A 20,652-nucleotide genomic window follows, 5' to 3' on the forward strand; every position below is an offset into this window, starting at 1 on the left:
TCCTAGCCCCGTTCTGCCTCCAGGCCAGCAGGGATGGTGTCCTGAGGTTCGGAGGCTGGGAGGCAGGCAGGTGGGCACGAGGATCGGGACTGACGGCCGTGCCGCCCCCTCCTCGGGCAGTGTCACTTGGCAGGCGCCCACGTCCCCGCCGACTGCCACAGTGCAGACACCGTGCTGGTGGATGCTGGAGAATGCCAGCGTGTCCCGTGCTAAGAGCTTCCTCTGAATTTAATGGATGAAATGGCTGCCCCTGCTTTGCACATGGGGAAACCAGAGCCCAGAGAGGCCCCTGACTTGCCGAGGTCACACAGCTAGAGAGTGGGAACCTCGAGTCAGGAGGTCTTTGTGTGTTAACCGCTACCTTGCTGGGAGCTGGAGAGATACGTGGTTCCCGAGATGCTGTTTCTCAGCACCTGACATCTCAGCTCTGGGCAGCCCCCGGGCTCTCAAGAGTTCTCTGACCACCGGAAGGGTTTTGTGACCAGGTGTCCTGCTGGATATCACTGCCCCAGTCTTAATAGGACACATCCAGGTGGTGACTTGGTGTTTCCCAGAAATTGTGGTCCATGGAACTGAAAGGGCTGGGCTCTGCTGCCCCAGGAAAGTCTCCGAATCTGTCTGAGCCTCAGTGTCCTCGTCTGTGAAATGGGTGTAAAAAGCGCTTGTTCTCCCTACGTCTTGAGCTGCCGGGAGGGTCCAGAGATAATAGCAGAGAAAGAAAGTACTTGGGAATTACAGGGGATGTGTGTGTGCCAGCTGGTGTTGCCTGCTGCTGGGCCTGGCCGTGTGCTGAGGGGTGGCAAGAGGGGCCTGCCTTCGGGCGCTTTGGCCCCCACCCCCCAATGTAAGCTCTCCAACCACATGGGAGAAAGCTCGCCCCCTAGCGGACAAGGCTGTGGTTGCCGCAGGTGGGCAGGAGCCTGAGGGTGGAACAGGTGTGCCAGGGAGCAGAGAAATGCCGGCCAACTGGAGAGGGCTGGGAGGCCAGGGCAGTTATCGTTGACGGACCTGGTGTCTGAGTGTTCAGTAGATGGGTAATGATGGTGACAGAGGGAGACGTAGACGTTGATGATGCAGGGTCTGCTCCCCTCCATTGGAGACATTTCTGCAGAGAGGGGACAGTGTAGGGGGATCCGCGGTGTCCCAGGACAGGGGCGTGCAGGTGGGCCAGGTTTCCAGCCAGCTGACTGTCTCTCCCACAGTCGGGTCGGCTGCCCGAGGGGCTGTGCTCACATTGGGGTACCAGCCAGCCCCCAGGCCACCCCATGGGCCTCGTGACCCTGGGGCTTTGGTGGTCCATCTGGGGCACAGGCTTGCCGCTGAGCATTGGGTCTTAGTTTTCTGCCTTGAATCTTGCTCGGATAGTAGAATAAGCTGACCACGGGCCTCGATCGCACAGCTTGGGGGAGGAATTCACCCCGGGGGCAGCCCTGCATCTTGACTTGGGGGCCAGATTCTCATTTGTCTGTTTATACGTTTGTTTGTTTACGCGTTCGCTTACTTCGCTTATCATAATAGGTGTTTGTTGGTGGTTACCTGCCGCAACCTTGACGCTGTTAGCGTTTGGATTGTTGTGGAACGTTTAGCAGTATCCCCGACCCCAGCCGCCGGTAGCCACATCCCTTCCCTGCGATGTGACGACCAGAAATGTCTCTGGACACCTGCCAAATGCTTGCCCTTGTTGAGAACCACGATCCAAACCCTGATGTTTCAGCTTCGAGACTGGCCCCATTCCCATCTCTCGCTCCCTCAGACAGCTGGCTCCGGGCCAACCCCCGGTGCAGGTGATGTGCCCGGAGTGTTCACCCTTCCTGCTTTCCCGCTCCCCTCACCTTCCACCTCTCCTGTCCGGAGGGCCTGCTCACTTCCATTCTTCCGTCTGGGGACAGAACTGGGACCTGAGACAAGTTACTTAACCTCTCTGCGCCTGTTTCCTTCTCTGTAAATTACGGCTAATATAGTAAATGCGCCTTGATAGGTTGTACGTAGAGGGAGATAGTTGATGGACGTAAATACTTCGCACACTTCCGGCGTATGTGTGGTTCTTAGTCAACACATACTTGTTTTTGTTGTGCTGAGTGGGTTGTGCTACAATATATCTGCAAGCGAGACAGAAGCCCTGACCTTGGGATTTCACGGGCCAGGAGGGAGGCAGATCCGTTATGTTGCAATTGTGACTCAGTGGAACAAGTGCTGTGGTGGGGAAGCCCCAGGGGGCAGCGGGAGCCTGCAGAAGAGATGCCTCACCCAGGGGTTAAAGAAGGAAGGCTTTCCGGAGGAAGCGGTATCCCAGCCAGGACCTGAAAGATGAGTCTGGGTTTGCCGGGTGAAGGGAGGGGAGGAATCGTGGTCTACGTTACCTACCTTTAAGAAACCTTTTAAAGGCTTCCCTGGGAAAGAATAATCGAATTTAGCGGGCTGTGGTAGCAGATAGGGCCGGACCTGTGTCCCACGATCCGGGCTCAGAGATTCCCGGAATGAACGTGCTTGGCGCAGCGAGGCTGGGAAAGGTGCCAAGTGCAGCGTTAGTGGCCTGGAGAGGACCCGCTGCAGGTGCTGGAGGCACCTTGGTACCAGGAGCCTCCAGATGCTTCCGAGGGGAGGACGTGCCTGGGAAGGCAGATGGGGAAACAGTGCAGCCGCTGTGTGCACAGCAGGGCTACGCCCCCAGCTCGCCCGTCCCTCTGCGGTGGGGTGGGGGGGTTCCCCAGGACACCCCTGCCGAGTGCCGTGTCTCGGCACCCAGCTGGTGGATGCTTCCGCCATCACTTTCAAGGGGACGGAAGGTGGTGGGCGGAGTGCGGTGGAGCTCCCGCGGGTCGTTGAAGCTCACCTGCCGTGGGCCTCGGGGTGCTGTCTGGGGCACCGGGGTGGGCCCCTGGTGATGGTGTGTGTCGTTCTCTCCCCAACAGCTACAGTCTCCGCCTGGCGTCCCGGTGTCCTCCTCCAGCCGCCCCGTACATCACCAGGCAGTGTAGGAATGTCAAGGCGACGGCTGCAGCCCAGTTCCAGGGACCCCTCTTCAAAGAGTAGACACTTCGCCTGCTCCCTGACAGGTACGAGGAGGGTGGAGCAGCTTCTGGCACTGCGTGGGCGGCTCTGGGGCCCGGGAGGGCTGGGGCTTGGGTCTTTGGGCTGGGCTGGGAAGCAGGGAAGAGGGTGGGCCTGGTGTGTGCCCGGTGGAGCCCGGGGCCTTCCCGCAGGTAGGTGCGGACCCTGGACCCCGCCCCCAGCTCTGCCACTTGCTGGCGGTGGGACCTCAGCAAGATACTCAGCTTCTCTGAGCCTCAGTTTCCACATCTTTAAAGTGGGGGTGACCTACTTCATAGGTTGTGAGAATTACAAGGGTCACATGCACGCAGAACATGTAGATCAGCGCCTGACGCATAGAAAGCATCAGGTAAGTATTAGCTCTTGTTACTGATTGAATAAGAACAGCAACAATAACCAGCATTAATCGAGACCTCCAGAGGCTTTAAGCCCAGAAAAGATCGTGTAGTCTTTATTCGCACAACGTATTTGAAAGTGAAAGTAGTACTTTTCTGTAAGATACAAAGGTTAAATTTATGTTGAACCAGAAGTCTCTTTCTAGACTGTCTGATGGTAAAACCTGAATTCACTTATAGGAGCCGGACTTTCCATCTTTTGAGGGGAGGGCTGGGCTTTGCCAGTGACTTCGAGTAGGCTTGGGCTTCTTTGTTGGTGACACGGCACATCTTCCTTCCTTGTGTCCCTGAGACCAGCCTCTAAAGAAACGATTGGAGGACTGCATGCACCTGTGCAGTGGGGCACCGGTTAAAGATACCCCGAGGTGCAACTCCAGATTTGCTAAAAAGCATCCTTGGTGTGCAGGGCCTGGGAATCTGTGTTAGCAGGTGGCCCCGTGATTCTGGGACGCACTCAAGTTTGCGGATGCCTGCTTAATGCAGCCAGGGTTGTTCAGAATGAGAACATCGCTGTTTAAGGCGAGAATGGGCTGAATTCTGAAACTCTGGGGTCTTCTGTGTTCTACTTTCCTCCCTTCCACCTGCCCTGATGCCCACAGGGTGCACTCACTGCTTCCTTCCTGAAGCTGCTGGAGTCTCTGGGCTTGGCTTTATTTCTCTGGGGCTTGGGGAGGGGAACGGAAACAGAATCCACTTTCCCCAGAGAGTCTGTTGTCTTGAGCCAGAACCGAGCCCGCGTCTCCAGCACAGGCTCCTGAGAGGGCTCACGGCCCTGAGCTGGGGATGTTGGGGAGTGGAGTTGAAGTGGACACTAGGACAGCACCCAGCTGGAAGGCCCGGGAGATCGTCCCTCCCCTCTCCCATCTTACAGATGGGAAGATTGGGGCCTGGAGACGAGAGGCTGGGCTGGAGTCTCCCAGAGAATGGGAGTCTGTGCCAGGATAATTCTGGGGCCCGGGACGTCCCTGTGGTGGCCGCTGGAGGTGTTCTTTGCAACCTGAAGGAGAGCCAGGTGCGACTGGGCTGATCCGTCCGCAGACAGCGTGCGTCCATTGGCCACTGCAGTCTCTGGTGGTGACACAGTGTTTGCCAAGCGTTGCTAATTCGGGCTCTGCCCAGGGGCCAGGGCATGACCCCGGAAGTATGCCTTGTCTTCCCTTATTTTCAAACAGGTGCAGCTTCCCCGGCAAGGTGCTCAGGTGAATAGAAGCCCAATGTAATTAGCATCTGCAGTTAACAGCCTCTATTTGCCCATCAACAGTGAGCATTCGGAATTGAATGGCCTAATTTCTAGGTGACTGGAACTTGCCCCTTCAAGTCTTAAACTTTTTTATGTTTCTAATTTGTATTTACAACAAGCCTGTTGTGGATCTATCTGTATAGATCTATCTATCTATAGATACATATACGTGTATACAAATTAAAAGAACACCTTATTTATCCTGTTTGTCTTGCTCGGGCCGCCATAACAAAATACCACAGACTGGGGCTTAAACATGCAGACATTTGTCTCTTTCAGTTCTGGAGGCAGAAGTCTCAGGTCAGGGCGCCGGCACGGTCCTCACCAGAACCTTCTCCCGGCTTACAGAGGCCATCTTCTGGCTGCATCCTCCGTGGTGCAGAGAGGAGGCCCTGGTGTTCCTTGTAAGGGCACTAATCCCATCACACGGCGGGTGGGGGGGTGGTGGTGGTGAGGGCTTCCTCATATGAATCTTGAGGGGGACACAGTTCAGCCCATTGCCGTGTTTAACACATTTCCAGAATGATTTTTTTTCAGTGCTGTGACAAGGGATGTTAGCGTGGGCAGGGCATGTAGGTCACAGAGAGGCAGTTGGCAGAACTGGGGGCGGAACTTGAGTCGTCTGACTCCTAGAATGGTTGGTGGACTTTTTAAGTGGCCTACGCTTGTCCCCTGAAATCCCGTGTGAGACTGTGTGTGCAGTGGGGTCTGTTCTGAGGAACGGGTGACATCCTGGAAGCGCCCAGGCCCCGGGACTGCCCCTCACCTGTTGCTCTTGCCGGCTTAGAGGCTCTGGCCACTTTACTCGACGGTCCGAACCGAGCTAGGAGCTCGGCTTTTCTCCTGTGACTGTTGTCTGCGGGCACCTCCCTTTTCTGGGCTTTATCGGTGCCATGGGCAAAGCCCAGAGCTTTCTGTTCGCTTTCAGGTATAAAACATGCCACCTTGCCCAGTCCAGCGTGAAGCCTGCCCCTGCACGTCCTGTCCACCTCTGTCTCTTTCTGTTGCTTGGGGCCAGCTGCACTTGGGCCCCGGGGTCTTCGAGGGGACGTCCGGGGAAGGGACTGGTACCTCTCAGTCATCTGGCTGCCTCCGTGATCTTCCCCTCAGCTGTCGCTGGCCTCGGGGCAGGCTTCCTAGCGCTGGCCTCTTATGGGGTCCCAGGAGTGGGGTGGGTGGGGTGTCTCCCCCTGCCCGCCTCCCTGATAAGAGAGCTCCCCTCTAGCAAATTCTGCCCAGCTCCAGCCCCAGTGGTCCAGCTCACGGCCCCTGCTGCTGGGGTCCCCTCCCTGAAGGGCTGCCCCCCGGGCTGGGGACTGGCAAGATGGCTTCTTTTGTGGGTCCTGCTCGATGACCCACAGGTAATACACACATAACACCAGCCACACCAGCCCGAGGACATGCAGGCCACTCCATGGCTGGCCCCGTCTCTGCGTTCTTTTTCTCCCCCGGCTTGTGCAGGGATGGGCCTGGGCACATGTGGGCCCCCACCGGGAGGGGAGGCCCCCTCTCTTGAAGGCGCCCTCCTGTACTGCAAGCCGCCCTCCTTCCAGCCCCATCAAGAGGTTTCGGGGGGCGGGGGTTGGGATGGATCGTGGTCAAGTGTGCATTTTCTGGAAGCGAATCCTGGCTCTAACAGTCCTGGTAGGTACTTCACTTCTCTGCGTTTCAGTTTGCCCATCTGCAAAATGGGTTAATGGTATACCTGTGTCATAGGTCTGCTGCAGGGACTGCGTAGGTTAGTACGTGAGACGCCCTTAGGAAAGTGGCTGGTGTGTGGTCAGCCTGCCTTGAATCAGCCCTGCTGTTTCTGCTCCCACTGAGTTATCTTCCTACGAAGAGGAATCGTAGTTGGAGAAGGAGTAGGAGTTACAGGAATGATGACCAGGTCCATGGGGTGAGAGAACGGAGCCCCTGAACTTGGCCCAGCACAACGCCATGCTCCTATTCTGCCCAGTGCAGCAGAAGTTACTGCGGACTGACTCACGAGCCTGGCTCTGTGGTCAAGTACTGTGAGTGGGGTTTCTGTGCAGGAGGCACGCAGCCCAAGCCATTCGCTCTGACGGAAGGCACACGTGGGCTCTGGGGTGGGCTCGGCTTGAGTTCCAGCCCCACCTCTGCCCCTCGTTACCAGCCTGACCTGGTGAAAGCCGCTTGCCCTCTCTGAGCCTCTGTTTCTTCCATGCAAGATGGGGATCAGTGTCACCTGCCACGAGGGTCATCGGGACCATTAGAATGAAATCAGGTGATAGTGTAATCACTCCGGAAAAGCCTTTGGCAGTATTGATTGAAGTGGGACCCAGCAGTTACACCACTAGGGAGACACTCAGCGGGTGTGTGCACACGCATGGGAGAGCTCCTATGTCATCCGTGCACACCCTACCAGCCAGCACTTCCACTTGGCACAAATAGGCACGCCTGGGCGCCACACGTGTCTTCCAGGCATAGATAAGCGAGTCCTAGCCGCCCGCATCCCTCACGGTGGCCCCGGATCGGAAGCTGCCCGCTCGTGCACTGGTGGGGACCAGCCAGATGAAAGTGGCAGGATCCTGCGGTAGAATCTCTCAGCAAGGAGGTGGACAGAGCTGCACGCACGGGCTCCAAAGGGATGAATCCCCCAAATGCACCCTGTGGAAGAAGCCCAGACGGGAAGGACGTGTGCTGGTTGATTCCATTTCAGTTAAAAAACGGACAAAAATCAATCCCTGGTGATCGAGGGGAGGTAGTTATTCTGGGGGTGAGGGTTACTGCTGGTCCTAGAAAGGAGCCTGGGCTGGGGGCTAAGGGGAGGTTGGTCACGTTCTGTTTCTTGATCTGGGTGCTGGTTACACGGGTGGAAATTCGTCATGCTGTGCTTTCTTTCTGTACGCGTGGTGTATGTCAGTAAATTGTTGCATTAGAAGAACTGAGATGGTGCTTCAGCAGCCCAGGGAAGGCACTGAGGATGCGGCCACTGTTACCATTTTTCTTTTCTTTTTCTCCTTCAGCACCTGAAGTGACCTGGAGTCAGTGAAGCCAAAGGGACTGGCTGCCCTCTGCCCCGCGGGGAGTACCGACCTATTCCAGTTTTACGAGCCTGCGAGAGAAAGGGAGGGAGTGTGTGCGTGCGTGGGTGTGCGTGTGCGGTCTTCAGACGAGGGTCCCAAACCCCAGGGAGGCAGGAAGGCAGCTGACTCCACAGCGTGGACGACACGTGGGTGCAGCCCCTGGGACCGTGTTCTGCAGCTCAGCCTTCCTGCTGGGGTGGGGCCTCTCCTACTATGCAATTTTTCAAGAGCTCCTTGATCCTGCTTTTTGCTTTCTCGAGTTGTCTTTTGCCATGGCGGGGACTGTGGTCTGGCTCAGGGGTCAGTTCTAGGCCTGTCCGAGGAAGGCCTTCAGGAGGAGGCCGAGTCTCCTTTCTCACCGCCCCACCTTCCCTAGCCTTCCAACGTCTCTGGGAATCAACGGCGTGTAGACACGTCAGAGCCTTGCTGTCGACCCCCTTGGCCTGCGCACTTCGAAAACCCCCCTTCTTTGCCTGAGCTGCTGGCTTGAGTCGTTTCCAGATTCGAAATTCTAGTCAGTCCCTGGGCATCTGGGAGAGAAGTCCCCGTCCCCATTTGCAGACCTGGTTGCCCCTTTGGGAGAGGCAGGGGATGGGACAGCATGTGGCAGGAGGGGGAGGTCTCCCCAGTGCTTCTTTGCCTCACTTAGGACCATCAACACGTTAGCGACTGACCTTCCCAAATTAGCTGAAAAGGGAAACAAACAAAAATTGGGAAATGAAGATAAGCGGGAGGATTAAGAAGCACAGGGGGAAGAAGAAGAGATTTCTAGAGGCCACCAGTCGCCTGCCAGGGAACGATGGAGCTGGCCCCTGCTTTGTGCAGGGACAGCCCATGTCTCGGAGAAACGGGTGAGCTGAGCTAGGAGTTTGGACCCAGTTCAGTGAGGGTCTTGGGTTTTGTGCCTTTGGGGCAGACCCCAGACACGGATGTCTGAGACCACTCTGGCGCTGTTTTCTCAGCTCCGTTTTCAGTAGTGATGTATCAGACCCACAGTGGAAGGAGAGAACTTGGGAGAACATGAGTGGTCACACACAAAAAGGGACTTTTTTTTTTTCCCCCCAGGGCTACTATGGTTGATCTTGCAACTCTGTAAATATGTACGTAGACACTTTTAAAAGCACGTATTTATGTCCCTGACTGTAAATGCCCCCTTTTTAAAGTTTTATAACTTGTGTTATTTAATTACTCAGTCGACTGGCTGCAGTGTAGGGTCTGATCATGGTCCGGAAGAAAGGTCTCACGAGATCCTCACATGGACAGAAAAGTGCCGATGGCTGGCCTGCATCCCAGTTTTCCATTTGCCACCCAGCTACACACCATTGTTTGTTGTAAATTCCCATAAGCTGGAATCCTTTTGCCCACTCCTAAAATTAACCCTCACAAGCATGGAAAGCTGTGGCTGTTCCTTATCCTCACGATACGATTTTGTCCCATCAATGTCAACACTCATCTTCTCCGTTCTGGAAGGTTTCCCCTTTCAGCAGCAAGGAAGGCTCACGAACCCAAAGCTTCGAAAGTTCACCTTCAGCCGATGGTGAATTCCAGGAAATGTCGCTGGGGGCTGGGGGCCACTCGTTTTTGCATGCGCAAAAGTGCCGGTCAGCTTTCCACCCTCTCAGACTAGTGGAAAGGGTTACACGAGTGTTCCGATCGCGACAACGGGGGTGGTCTTCTAAAGAGTGGTGTTTGCTGGTCAGTGGTGGTTTTGGGGCGTGGGTTTGGATCACGGAAGAGGACGGTTCTGTATCTGCCATGTGAAGAAAAGTAACAATAAAAGTGTGAAGCGCGATTGTAAGGAACAAGCCTGGGAGTGATCGTTTTGGTTTCTGTGTTTTGTGTCTTCCATTTCGGCGATCTCTGCGGGGTGTAGGGTGGGAGTGGGATGAAGCGGCTTTGAAGGCCCCCTTCCAGCCGTGAGAGAAAGCCGAGGTTTCGAGGAAGCTCACTGTGGAAAACCCTACCTGGTGAGTAGGGTCACTTGCCTTCAAAACCCTCTTCCACGTGCCAGCTAGTTAGTTAAGCCATTTCACTAAGGCTAGAAAGGCCTCTGTGATCGTACATATATTCTTTGAGCAGCTTTATTGAGCTCACATTCACATACCATACAGTTAACCCACATCATTGTACAAATCAGTGCTTTTTAGTAGTCGTCAGAGTTGTACAGCTGTCCCTGCATTCAGTTTTACAACATTTTCAGTCACCCCAATGAGAAACCTCCTATCCAGTCGCAGTCACTCCCCCTCTCTCCCCAAGCCGCTAGCCCTAGGCAACCACAAATCTACTTTCTATCCATGTAGATTTACCTCTCCTGGACATTCCACCGCAATGGGGTCACGCAGCATGTGATCTTTTATGACCAGCTGCTTTCTCTTCGTATAGTATTTTCAAGGCTTACCCAGGTTGCAGCATACATCGCTTCCTTCCGTTCTATGGCCAGATATCCCTTTGTTTGGATGTACTCGTGCAGTATTTGGGACTTACTTAACACTGAGAAAAGGGAATCACTCATTGTTTATAGGAACTCGTATCTAACAGGTCCGCTGGCTCTTATCTGGCAACTTACCTCTGCAGCATTGACTCCAGCTGTTGTTCTAGGGTTTACTGAGAATTACCATGTGCCAACCATTCCCCACACATTCCCTCTCCTGTCACAGCAACCCAGCAGGACAGGTACTTCGACAGCCATCTCACAGGTGAAGAAACAGGCTCAGACGCATTAAGCCATTTGCCCAGGGCCACACAGCTGGCAGATGTAGACTGGGGATTGGATTCAGCCCTTTCTGGCCCAAAGTTCAGTATTTCCTACTTGCCTCTCGCTGCTGCCTCTCATGTCACCCTTTGGTTTCTCCAGCTCTCAAGCCACCTGCAGGTAGAAACTGTGTACAACACGGGTCAGTCCCCAGCTCCCCAGAACATAGCAGTCAGCTACTGGACTTCTGCTCCGCCCCAGACTGGCCATAAGAGAAGCAGAGGTTTGAAAGTATGGGTGAAGATGTTCATCACCTGATGAATGGATAAAGATGTGGTTTATATATACAATGGTATACTTGGCAATGAGAAAGAATGATATCTTGCCATTTGTGACAACGTGGATGGAACTGGAGGGTATTCTGCTGAGTGAAATAAGTCCGAGAGAGACAGATCTGTGTTTTCACCCCTATGTGGAACTTGAGAAACTTAACAGAAGACCATGGCAGAAGGGAAAGGGAAAAAAATAGGTCCAAACAGAGAGGGAGGCAAACCATAAGAGACTCTTAAATACAGAGAACAAACAGGGTTGATGGGAGGTGTGGGGGAGAGGGGAAAATGGATGATGGGCATTGAGGAGGGCACTTGCTGGGATGAGCACTGGGTGTTGTATGTAAGCGATGAGTCACGAGAATCTACCCCCGAAACCAAGAGTACAGTGTATATACACTGTATGTTGGCTAACCCGACAATAATTATATAAATATAAATATAAAAAAATATATATATACATACACACACACACACACACACACACACACACACACACGTATATATGTATGGTATGGGTGAAATCCCAACTCTGCTCGCTCCAGCACATGTCACTGGCCTAGCCTTGGTTCCTTGTTTGTACAAGGGGATGACCACCCTGCCCACCTTCCTGATTTCTAGCTACTATGTGTTTGCTTAAAGGTAAGTGAATTTACCTGCCTCAGGGATCACCTGACTGATTGTTCAAGGGGAGATTCTTGGCCTCCAATTTCACATCTGCTGAATCAGAATCCCTGGGGGCGGGGCGGGGGGTGGGGTGGGGTCTGGGCCACCTGCCTGGCCAACAGTTCTGCGCAGTCCACCACCTTTAACGCCGGGCAAAGGCCGTAGCATGTCTGCAAACAGGCAGAGCAGTGAATCAGGGGCGCCCCTGGGGTTTGCATTAACCGGCTTCTCCAGTGTTTTTTCTGAGCGTCAGGCTGTGCCTGGCGCCCAGTCACCGCCAGGACTGGGGAGCGGGCTGCAGAGACGCCCACCCACCGGGTGCTTGGAAGATCCTTAAACCTGCGCCCCTGGGGGAGAGACCGGGAGCGAGGCGCTGGGGGCGGCGATGGGGAGCAGGGAGCCCCGCATGGCCTGCGGCTGCGGCAGCTGGCAGCGCGGGGATGACAGCGTCCTCCGATCCCTCCTGGGGTCGCCTGAGGTCAGCACTCGACCGAGGCGCAGACTCCACGCTGGCCGCGTCCCGGTTGCCCCGGCAACCGCCACCGGAAGCGGGTGCTACGTCTGACGTCAAGTCCCAGGTCCAGAGCAGCCTGCCGCTGCGTCACGCGGGCGTCATGCGCCTCCGGGGGCGCCGTCACGTCACGTAGGCGTTTCCCCGCTTACGTCATCAGGGGCAGGGTGAGTACAGGGCCCTGAGGCGGTTTGAGAGCGCGCGAGCGCACCCACGACATTTCCTCCAGGTTGTTGTTATAATTGTTCTATGTTGCTGTTAATCGTCCTGCATCCCTTGCTGCCCGTGATTTATAAGCTTTGCTTTTTTCAACGCTCGAGCTTTATCAGCCGTGTGCACCTGTGGGGAGACTCATAATCCGTGCAGGGTGGGTGCTGTCCGTACCCCCCCTCCCCCCCCCCCCCCCCCCCCCGCGGGTAAGGGGTCGCGCGCGCGCACTGCTTTCCGGACACAGGCCGGGCCACCCTCCTGGGCACCTGGGCGGGAGCGGGTGGGGTCCTCCCATGTTCATGCCAATGGGCGTCAAGAGGAACGTGGAGGCCACGGACCGCTTGGGGGAGGGGTGGGTAGAGCAGGTCCCCGAGCTCCCTGCCCCGAAGAGGGTGGCTTGGCCCCCCAGCCCCCACTCAGGTGTGAGATGAAGGCAGAGAGGCAGGGTCGGCGGTGGGGTGTCCGGCTCCTGACCCGTCGGGTCCTGAGGGCGCGGGTTCTCCAGGCTAGGAGCCTGGACGCCTCCGACCGCCCCCAACAGCCTTGCCTGGCCGTGGCTCAGCCGGAGGAGGCCTCTGCTCCAAGACGGCCGCCTGGCCCGGGGTCTGCCCCTTCTTTCCAAGAGGCTGGCGGGTGGGGGGTGAAGCACCCGGCCCAGGGGGAAGCGGCCTGTGCCTGAGACGGATGGAGCGCAAAGTGAGTTTCTCTCTTCTGGCCTGCCCTCCACCTCCAGCAGCAGGGGCTGAGAAAGAGCAGGTTTGCTGATAGGGTGAGGCAGGGGAAGGTCACTCTCTGTCCTGTGACTTTGGGCCAGCTGACTTCCATGCGGCGGCTGTGGGACCACTGAGAGTCAGCGCTTGCACAAAGCTAAGAGTGAGGGTGTCCTTACATTTTGCACCCGGAAGTTGCCTCGTTTGTGCCCTCCTAGCCCTGATCTTGGCCCGTGATGCTGTGTGTTTCTCTGGGCGGTGTGTACATCTCTGAATCGGTTATGTCCCTGTAAAAAGTCACCAAGGACTAGGGCGGCTGGGTGGCTCAATCGATTAAGCCTCTGACTTTGGCGCAGGTCGTGATCTTACAGTCTGTGAGTTCAACCTCCCCCCCCCCCCCCCCCCCCCCCGCCCCTTTGGGCTCTGTGCTGACAGCTCAGAGCCTGGAACCTGCTTCAGATTCTGTGTCTCCCTCTCTCTCTCTCTCTCCCCCTCCCCTGCTCATGAACTCTCATGCTTAAAGATAAACATGAAAAAAAAAAAACCCTCCAAGGATTTTCTCTGCACTTAGGATAAAATCCAACTCCTTTTTCTGGTTTAGAAAACCCACTGACTCCAGCCTCACCTTACACGCCACCATCTTTTTCCTTGCTCTCTCTGTTCCAGCCATACCGATTGTGGTTTTGCTTCTGTCTTCTGCCACAGGACCTTTGCACTAACCAGTAACTTTCCACCCAGAAATCACATGACTCTCAGCTTAGGTGTAGTCCCCTCAGCCTCCTTTCCTGAGGTCTAATGTGGCCTCCTTGTCACCTGTCATTTGGTCTTGTTGATTTTATTCACTACGTGAGATTTTCTAGTTTCTCAGCTTCTCTAGAATGTCAGCCCAGGGGGAACAGACAGACCTTATCCCTCTATTTCTTTGTTGGCTACGGCATCCAGCACCCAGTAGGCCTTCAGGATTCACTGTGGGATGCTTTGAAAGGCATCCTGCGGGCAAAGTGACCTTAGAGGAGGCCTTGATGAGTTGGGGATTGAATGCAGCTTTGTGAGAATGGCTGGTTCGAGGTTGCCAACCTGGGTGGAGCATTCGGCCCGATCCTCAACCATGGTCTGCTTCTGTGTAGGGGTCTGTCTATGCAGACCATTTTTGCAGAGGGGGAAGTAAGGCGGCTTTTATTTTAAATGTCACTGCTGCAGAGATAACGCTGCCGGGTAAGACCCAGCACACGGAGTTACATTTAAATGTCAGATAAATGAGTGATTTTTTTTTTAAACTATAAACACGTACCAAATATTGCATGGGCCATACTTCCGCTAAAAATTTGTTGTTGGTCTGAAATGGAGATGTAATAGAGCATTCTGAATTTGTATTTGCCAAATCTGGCAACCCTATTCAGAGGCCTAAGGCCCTCAGCTGTGTTCTTGTGGGACCTCCTGCCCGGTTCCAGCTGTTCTCCCTGAACTTGTCAGCCAGGCCTGGCCCTCAGCCCAGCAGCTGGTGCAGTGGCTCCCCTTGCTCTCAATTATAGCTCATGCTGTGGATGTGAAGGTCACCAATGTCAAGTGTGGCCCTGAGGATTCTAAAGAGTGTTCAAGTGGCTTTTGATGCCTGCCCACGTCTTGGGAGTTGCGGCTCTGACCTTTGCTTGATGCATAAGGTTTTTTTTTTTTTTTTTTTTAAACCATCTTGTCTTTCCTGCCATCTGATGTGATTCCTTTGGCAGTGGGGCGAACAAGTGGACCAGTTTTGGTGTCGGCAGGTAGGATGTTGCCAAATGCCATCATTCTTGGGCAAGGAAGGGCTTCTACGGCTGTGGGCCCCCTGCCCTGTCCCGGGGCCATGCTGGGTGAGCCCTTCTAAGCCAGCTGACACATGGCTCCCATCTGCTTCATTTTACCCAAGTGCCATTAGGTGACACTGGCCGCGCTAGGACCGGAACAGAGGGAAGGCAGGGACCCCGAGCATGTGAATGCTCACCGTGGGGCCCCGGGAGGGGCAGCTGCCCTTGGGCCATCCATCCCTCCTGTGACTTTGTAAGCCTGGGAGCCTGTCCACCTCCCAGTGAGCATCTAACCTGTGTGTGCCGCCTCCACACCCGAGGCACGGGGCCAATTCTGGTGTGATTCCTTAAACACCAAAATCTTAATTGGCTATTTAGAAAATACACATTGAAGTAACCTGAGAAAAATAGAATCTAAAATTCCCAGGTACGCATTGGCCCTTTAGGGCCTAATCCTCAAGGTTTTAATGTAAATAAGTGTCAGCTAACTGGCCATGCCACCAACCTGCTGGTGTGACCTTGAGATGCTGTTGAACCTCCTCCTGCCTCAGTTCCCTCATGTTTAGAGTGGGGATGATCGCAGACCTTCCCTGTAGGTGTCTGGGAAGATTAAGTTGATTGTTACATCAAAGGCTCTTAGAAGAGTGCCCAGCTCCGGGTGTGGACTATCAGTATTCATTATGATGTCATTTATATTGAACTTTGACACTTGAAGAGCATTGCTACGTGTGCATTTCTCTTAATGGTCACAGTGGTGGTGGAGGGTTCACATTATAGCTGTCATTGGGAGTCTCCATTTTCATATGGACATCCTTGTATTTGCCCACAGTATGATTTTGTTTTTATCGGAATGGAAGTAGAATGGCCATGTTAAAAGGCAATAATTGATGATCGCTATTAAATACGCACTGTGTACCAACCGCCGGGCTACGTGTCTGCCTAGTGGAAACCCCATGGAGGTAAAAACTCCATCATTGTTTCAATATTTGTGGAGGAGGAAACCACCTTAAAGAGGCTGTACTCCTCTGAAGTCTCAAATGGTGGATGAAGCGACCTGCTTTTTTTTTTTTTTTGATTAATTTTTTGATGTTTCATGAGCGTATGGTGTAAGACGGTGTGGCCCAGTTTCACTCTCGTGCGCGTGGCTGTTGAGTTTTCCCAACACCATTTATTGAAGAAGCCATCCTTCCCCCATTGTGCATTCTCGGCAACTTTGTGGTAACTGAATTGACCATATACGCGTGGGTTCAGGGTTTATTTCTTGGCTCTGCATTCTCTGCCCTCGATCTATGTGTCTGTTTTTATGCCAGTACCATACTGTTTGATTACTAAGGCATCGTGCTAGAGTTTGAAAGCAGGAAGCATGCTGTCTCTAGCCCTGTTCTTCTTTCTCAAGACGGCTGGGGCAGTTTGGGGTCGTTCTATGCAAATTTTAGGATTATTCTTTTTCTGTGAGAACTGCCATTGGAAGTTTGATGGGGATTGCATTGAATCTAGATGTCTTCAGATAGTGTGCGCATTTCATGAGTTCAGTGCTTCCAATCTGCGAGCACAGTACGTCTTTGCATTTGTGTCTTCGCTTTTTTCATCAGGATCTTCTAGTTTTCAGCGTACAGGTGTCTCACTTCCTTGATTAAATTTATTCCTTAGGTCTTTTGTCCTTTTTGATACCCTTGTAAATTGTTTTCTTAATTTCTCTTTCTGATAGCATGTAGAAACCTAATTGATTTTTGGATATTGCTTCGGTATCCTGCGGCTTTACTGAATTTGTTGATTAGTTCTGACTACTGGTCTGTTCTTGAAGGTCTAAGTGGAAGATGTCCTGTGCCCCAGTCTCCATGGAACGTCCTCTAATTGCTGCAAATGTATGAGCTTCAAGGCTCTTCCTTGTCTTCCTAAGGCTCTTTGGTTTGCCCGATGCCACCCAAGGCCCCCATGGCCATCCTCTCTAAAGCAGGGCAGGCTATAGGACTCCTGCTGAGAGAGGTGGGGAGGGCTTTTGAGAGTATCTGAGAGCAGGGTCCTCCTGGCACAGGGCAGGGGTGAGTGAAAAACAGCTGCCCTGGGCTCTGTTTCCAGCTTGGTTCTGCAGTCTTGAGGAAATCACCTTTTTGCCGAAGTACCCTTGGTCTCCTCTGAACAGCTACCTGGACAGAGGCGGGGAGAGAGCTCAAATGCAGGGCAGTCGCACAGGTGCTCTTTTCCCTTCCTGGGGACAGCCTCCCCAGCAAGGTGTCTCAGGTGGGCTTATCTGGTGCCAGCTCTGTGCTCTGCAGACCCACTGCTGCTCCCAAAAGTCTAGTAGAAAACTCCAGGCTCAGGGGCACCGGGTGGCTCAGTCGGGTGAGCATCCGACGTCGGCTCAGGCCGTGATCTCGTGGTTCGTGAGTTCGAGCCCCGCATCGGGCTCATTGCTGTCAGCCTGTCAGCGCAGAGCCCACTTCAGATCCTCTGTCTTCCTCTCTCTGCTCCTCCCCTGCTTGGGCTCTCTCCCAAAATACATAGATAGTAAAAAAACAATCTCCAGGCTCAGCATCCTCTCACAGGTGTCTGCTGGGGAGCAGAGTCCCCAGTCAGATGGATGTGAAAAAGGAAGGGAGACTGCCAGAAGGTGCAGTCCCTGCGACCCAAGAGCCATACCCGGGATGGCCATGGCCAGATGCACGTGCTTTCTTCTGGCTTCTCTCCCTCTTGCTCTGGGGACCCTTCTCCAGGATGTGCCAGCTGAGACGCAACGTCCCTGGCTTCACTGTGCTGAGCTGGTGGTTGGGAGAGGCCTCTAGTTTTGCCCTTCCTGCCGGTGGGATGGGCCTGGGCTGCTTACGGTTCCTTGGCTCTGTCCTCTCCTCCTGACACCAGGCCTGTTCTGTGGTACGTCTCTTCGGAGCGTCGTCCCTCTGTAGGTCCCCAGTGACGGGGTCAACCCCCAGTCCACATAGGAGCAGCCACCGTTGGGGGGAGTCCTGGACCTTCTAGAAGGACGTGAAGCTTTTTAACGTGGAGAATGATTGTGATTGTGTTTGTGTGCAGGAAGGATGGGTATTCTTGTCCCCCAGTGTTGAAGATATTTCTTCCATAACCGAACTCCAGGTGTGGCCCCAGGGCATGGCTAGGACCTGTGGCATAGGACATGCAAGGGAACAGACTTGGCCTCATGCGAAGGCTTGGTTGCCTTTTAATCTAAAAGCATGCCGGTGATCAAGTCTGTGATGGGCAGTCATGATGCTGATCTTCTCCACCGTCCCAGCCCCACCTCGAGGTCAGTGCCATCTCATGGCCCACCTGTGACTGCGACCAGTCCCTGCCTGGCCATAGGATGTCGGGTGGAGCTGGGTTTGAACCTCGGGCCGGGGACATTTTTGCCCGGGAGCAGTGGGGAGACACCAAACAGCCACCTTATTTCTCTTCAGCCTTTCATGGTTTTTTGTTTTTGTCTTTGTTTTTTATTTTATTAAAAAAAATTTTTTTTAAGTTTATTTTTTGAGAGAGAGAGAGAGAGAGAGAGGGAGGCAGACTGCAAGCGGGGGAGGGGCGGGGGGGGCGGGGTACACAGAATCTGAAGCAGGCTCCAGGCTCAGAGCTGTCAGCACAGAGTCCGACACAGAGTTTGAACCCAGGAACCATGAGATCATGACCTGAGGGGAAGTTGGACGCCCAGGGACCCAAGGACCCAGCCACCCAGGCGCCCCTTTGTCTTTGTTTTTTAAATCTGTTTTTGTTTTTGTTTTTTAAATCCCACTCGGCTGGGCTCTCTAGCATGCTTGCTTATTACAGAGATTTCTTGTGTTTGGGATGCATTCAACCCTCTGAAAGGCAAAAGTCCCCACCCTTTGTGAAGGTGTGCATTCCCCAGTGACTGGACAAGTGAGAAGGGTCAGGTGACCACTAGGACTGTGATGTGGAATTGGGAGACTCCCCTTCTGGGTGGAAGAAGAAACCGGGGAGGGGGCCAGGAATGCCCTGTTCTTCCTGTGATCACAGAGGGGAGACCCCCGCTCCCTCCCCCAGCCCTGGATGAAGTCTGGTTAACCTCTGGAGACCTTAGTAGACCGAGGGGCCCTTGAAGCTCGTCAGAGCAAGCTGGGCGGCCCCCCCTCCAGGAGGGGGCTCTGCTGGAAGTGTGTCTTTTTAAAAGACCCTGCGTGCAGTCTGGCTGCTGGGCGGGAGGCACATCGGGCCGCCCTGACTCTGGACACGGGGAGCAGGGGGGCCGTTCTGCGGCTGCTCAGCCCCCCTGCCTGAGCCGCTCATCCCTACGGTGCAGGCCGACCCATTGGAGCCCGTACAGGTGATTCCCCACTGGCAGAAGGGCTGCGGCTGGCATTCCGGGTCTTGTTCCCACCAGAACGGGGTTTTCAGATGTCCTCAGTGCTGCCTCCAGTCTCCCTGTCTAGTTTTACCCCTGTTGGGCGGTGCCCTGATCCCGCTCTTACCCCAGCCCGCCTCTGGGCCACCCCCCTTCCCTGCTGGGGGAGGCTGGGGCGTAACAAGCCGCAGAATGGTGAGGGTCTGATTCTGGCTCTGCCCCTGTCTGGCCTTGCACACGGAACCCCGCACGCCATGTGTGATTCCTGACGGCTAACGTGGGGGGTGTTCAGAGGGGCGAGGGCAGCCGTGGAAGGTGCGGGCTGGGGTGGGCCCCGTGGTAAGCCTTCATGGCGGGAGGCGCTGCTGGAAGGATCGGGCGCGATCCTGGGACGTTTCAGGGCGCAGCCTCTGTTCTCTCTTGCACTGGGCCACGTGGCTGCGATCAAGTACCACGGACTGGGGGGCTTAAGCAGCCCATTTATGGTCTCACAGCAATGGGGGCTGGGAGGCCAAGATCAGGCTGTCGGCAGCGCTGGTTTCTCCCGAGGCCTCTCCCCTCGGCTTGCAGGTGGCCGCCTTCTCGCTGTGGCATCACGCCGTCTCCCCTCTGTGCTCCCATCCCTGGTGTCTCTCCTCCTCCTCGTGAGCATGCCCGTCCTACAGGATTAGGGCTCACCCTTATGGCATTTGGCTTTAACTGCCTCTTTAAAGGCCCTGTCTCCAAATACAGTCGCATTCCCAGGTGTACTGGGAGTGAGGATTTCAACATACGAATTTGGGCAGGGGGCACAATTCAGTCCATAACATGAACATTCTGATAATTTTTCTGTCCTGTGGAAACTGCAAGCGAGATCCACGGAAAGACAGCTGAGTCTGTAGTAGGTGTGGGCCTTGCAGTACATGCGGGAAAATGGTCAGAGTGTTCGCTTTTTTTTTTATTAAAAATTTTTTTAATGTTTATTTTATTTTTGAGAGAGAGAGAGAGAGAGACAGAGCGTGAGCAGGGGAGAGGCAGAGAGAGGGAGACACAGAATCTGAAACGGGCTCCAGGCTCTGAGCTGTCAGCACAGAGCCCGACGTGGGGCTCGAACCCACGAACCGTGAGATCATGACCTGAGCTGAAGTTGGATGCTCAACCAGGCGCCTCTAGAGTGTTTGCTTTTTGACCTCATCAGATAGTCCCTCCCACCATTCCCTAGGGACACACTGGCATTTGCTGCTAGTTCAGTGTTTGTAACTCATGCCTAGGTCTTGGAGTCCAGATGACTTTTACCTCTGTCCTCTCCCCCTTGTGCCCATCAGTCAGGAAGGGCTCTTTATGCTGCAGTAACAGAGTCTTAGTTGCTGAGGACAAATGCTTATTTCTTGGGCATGGAACATGCTGATTGCGGACTGACTAGGGACTCTTCCCCACATTTGCTGACTCTTGGATGGACACAGAATGGCTGCTCTATGCATATGTGTATACATGTACACACACACACACACACACACACACACACATATATATGTGGATTATATAAACTCCCTCCCAACCACCACCCAGGACAAGAATGGAACTTTGCCCCAGCCATCCAGCACCAATTACAGCTGCCTTGTTTCCCTCCAAAAGTAACTACTGTCCTGACTTTCATAGTGGTCACTTTCTTGTATTTGTTTGTTTAATTAAGCTTTTAATTTTGAGATTAATTGTAGATTCATGTGTAGTT

General features: G+C 54.2%; 1 protein-coding gene and 1 long non-coding RNA gene across 9 annotated transcripts in view; one reads left to right on the forward strand and one right to left on the reverse strand.

Moving 5' to 3' along the window:
* Positions 1-9,538, forward strand: part of PRDM2 (PR/SET domain 2) — a 125,143-nt gene extending 115,605 nt beyond the window's left edge. For 7 of the 8 annotated variants that reach the window (XM_042996077.1, XM_042996076.1, XM_042996080.1 and 4 more), the window contains 2 exons: positions 2,913-3,056; positions 7,674-9,538. In XM_042996077.1, the coding sequence (XP_042852011.1) occupies positions 2,913-3,033 (121 nt within the window). In that variant the 3' untranslated portion in view covers positions 3,034-3,056; positions 7,674-9,538. Of the gene's footprint in view, positions 1-2,912; positions 3,057-4,618; positions 4,887-7,673 lie in introns of those variants that run through there. The other variant, XM_042996075.1, reaches the window with a different exon arrangement.
* Positions 9,539-10,546: 1,008 nt separating this feature from the next.
* On the reverse strand, positions 10,547-12,251 carry LOC122241105. The gene is made up of 3 exons (XR_006221072.1): positions 11,736-12,251; positions 11,411-11,590; positions 10,547-10,612 (listed from the first exon to the last, which is right to left on the reverse strand). It is a non-coding gene; the product is annotated as an uncharacterized LOC122241105 (long non-coding RNA).
* Positions 12,252-20,652: the final 8,401 nt, after the last annotated feature.

This window comes from Panthera tigris, chromosome C1 (assembly GCF_018350195.1).
Source record: "Panthera tigris isolate Pti1 chromosome C1, P.tigris_Pti1_mat1.1, whole genome shotgun sequence".
NCBI lineage: Eukaryota > Metazoa > Chordata > Mammalia > Carnivora > Felidae > Panthera > Panthera tigris.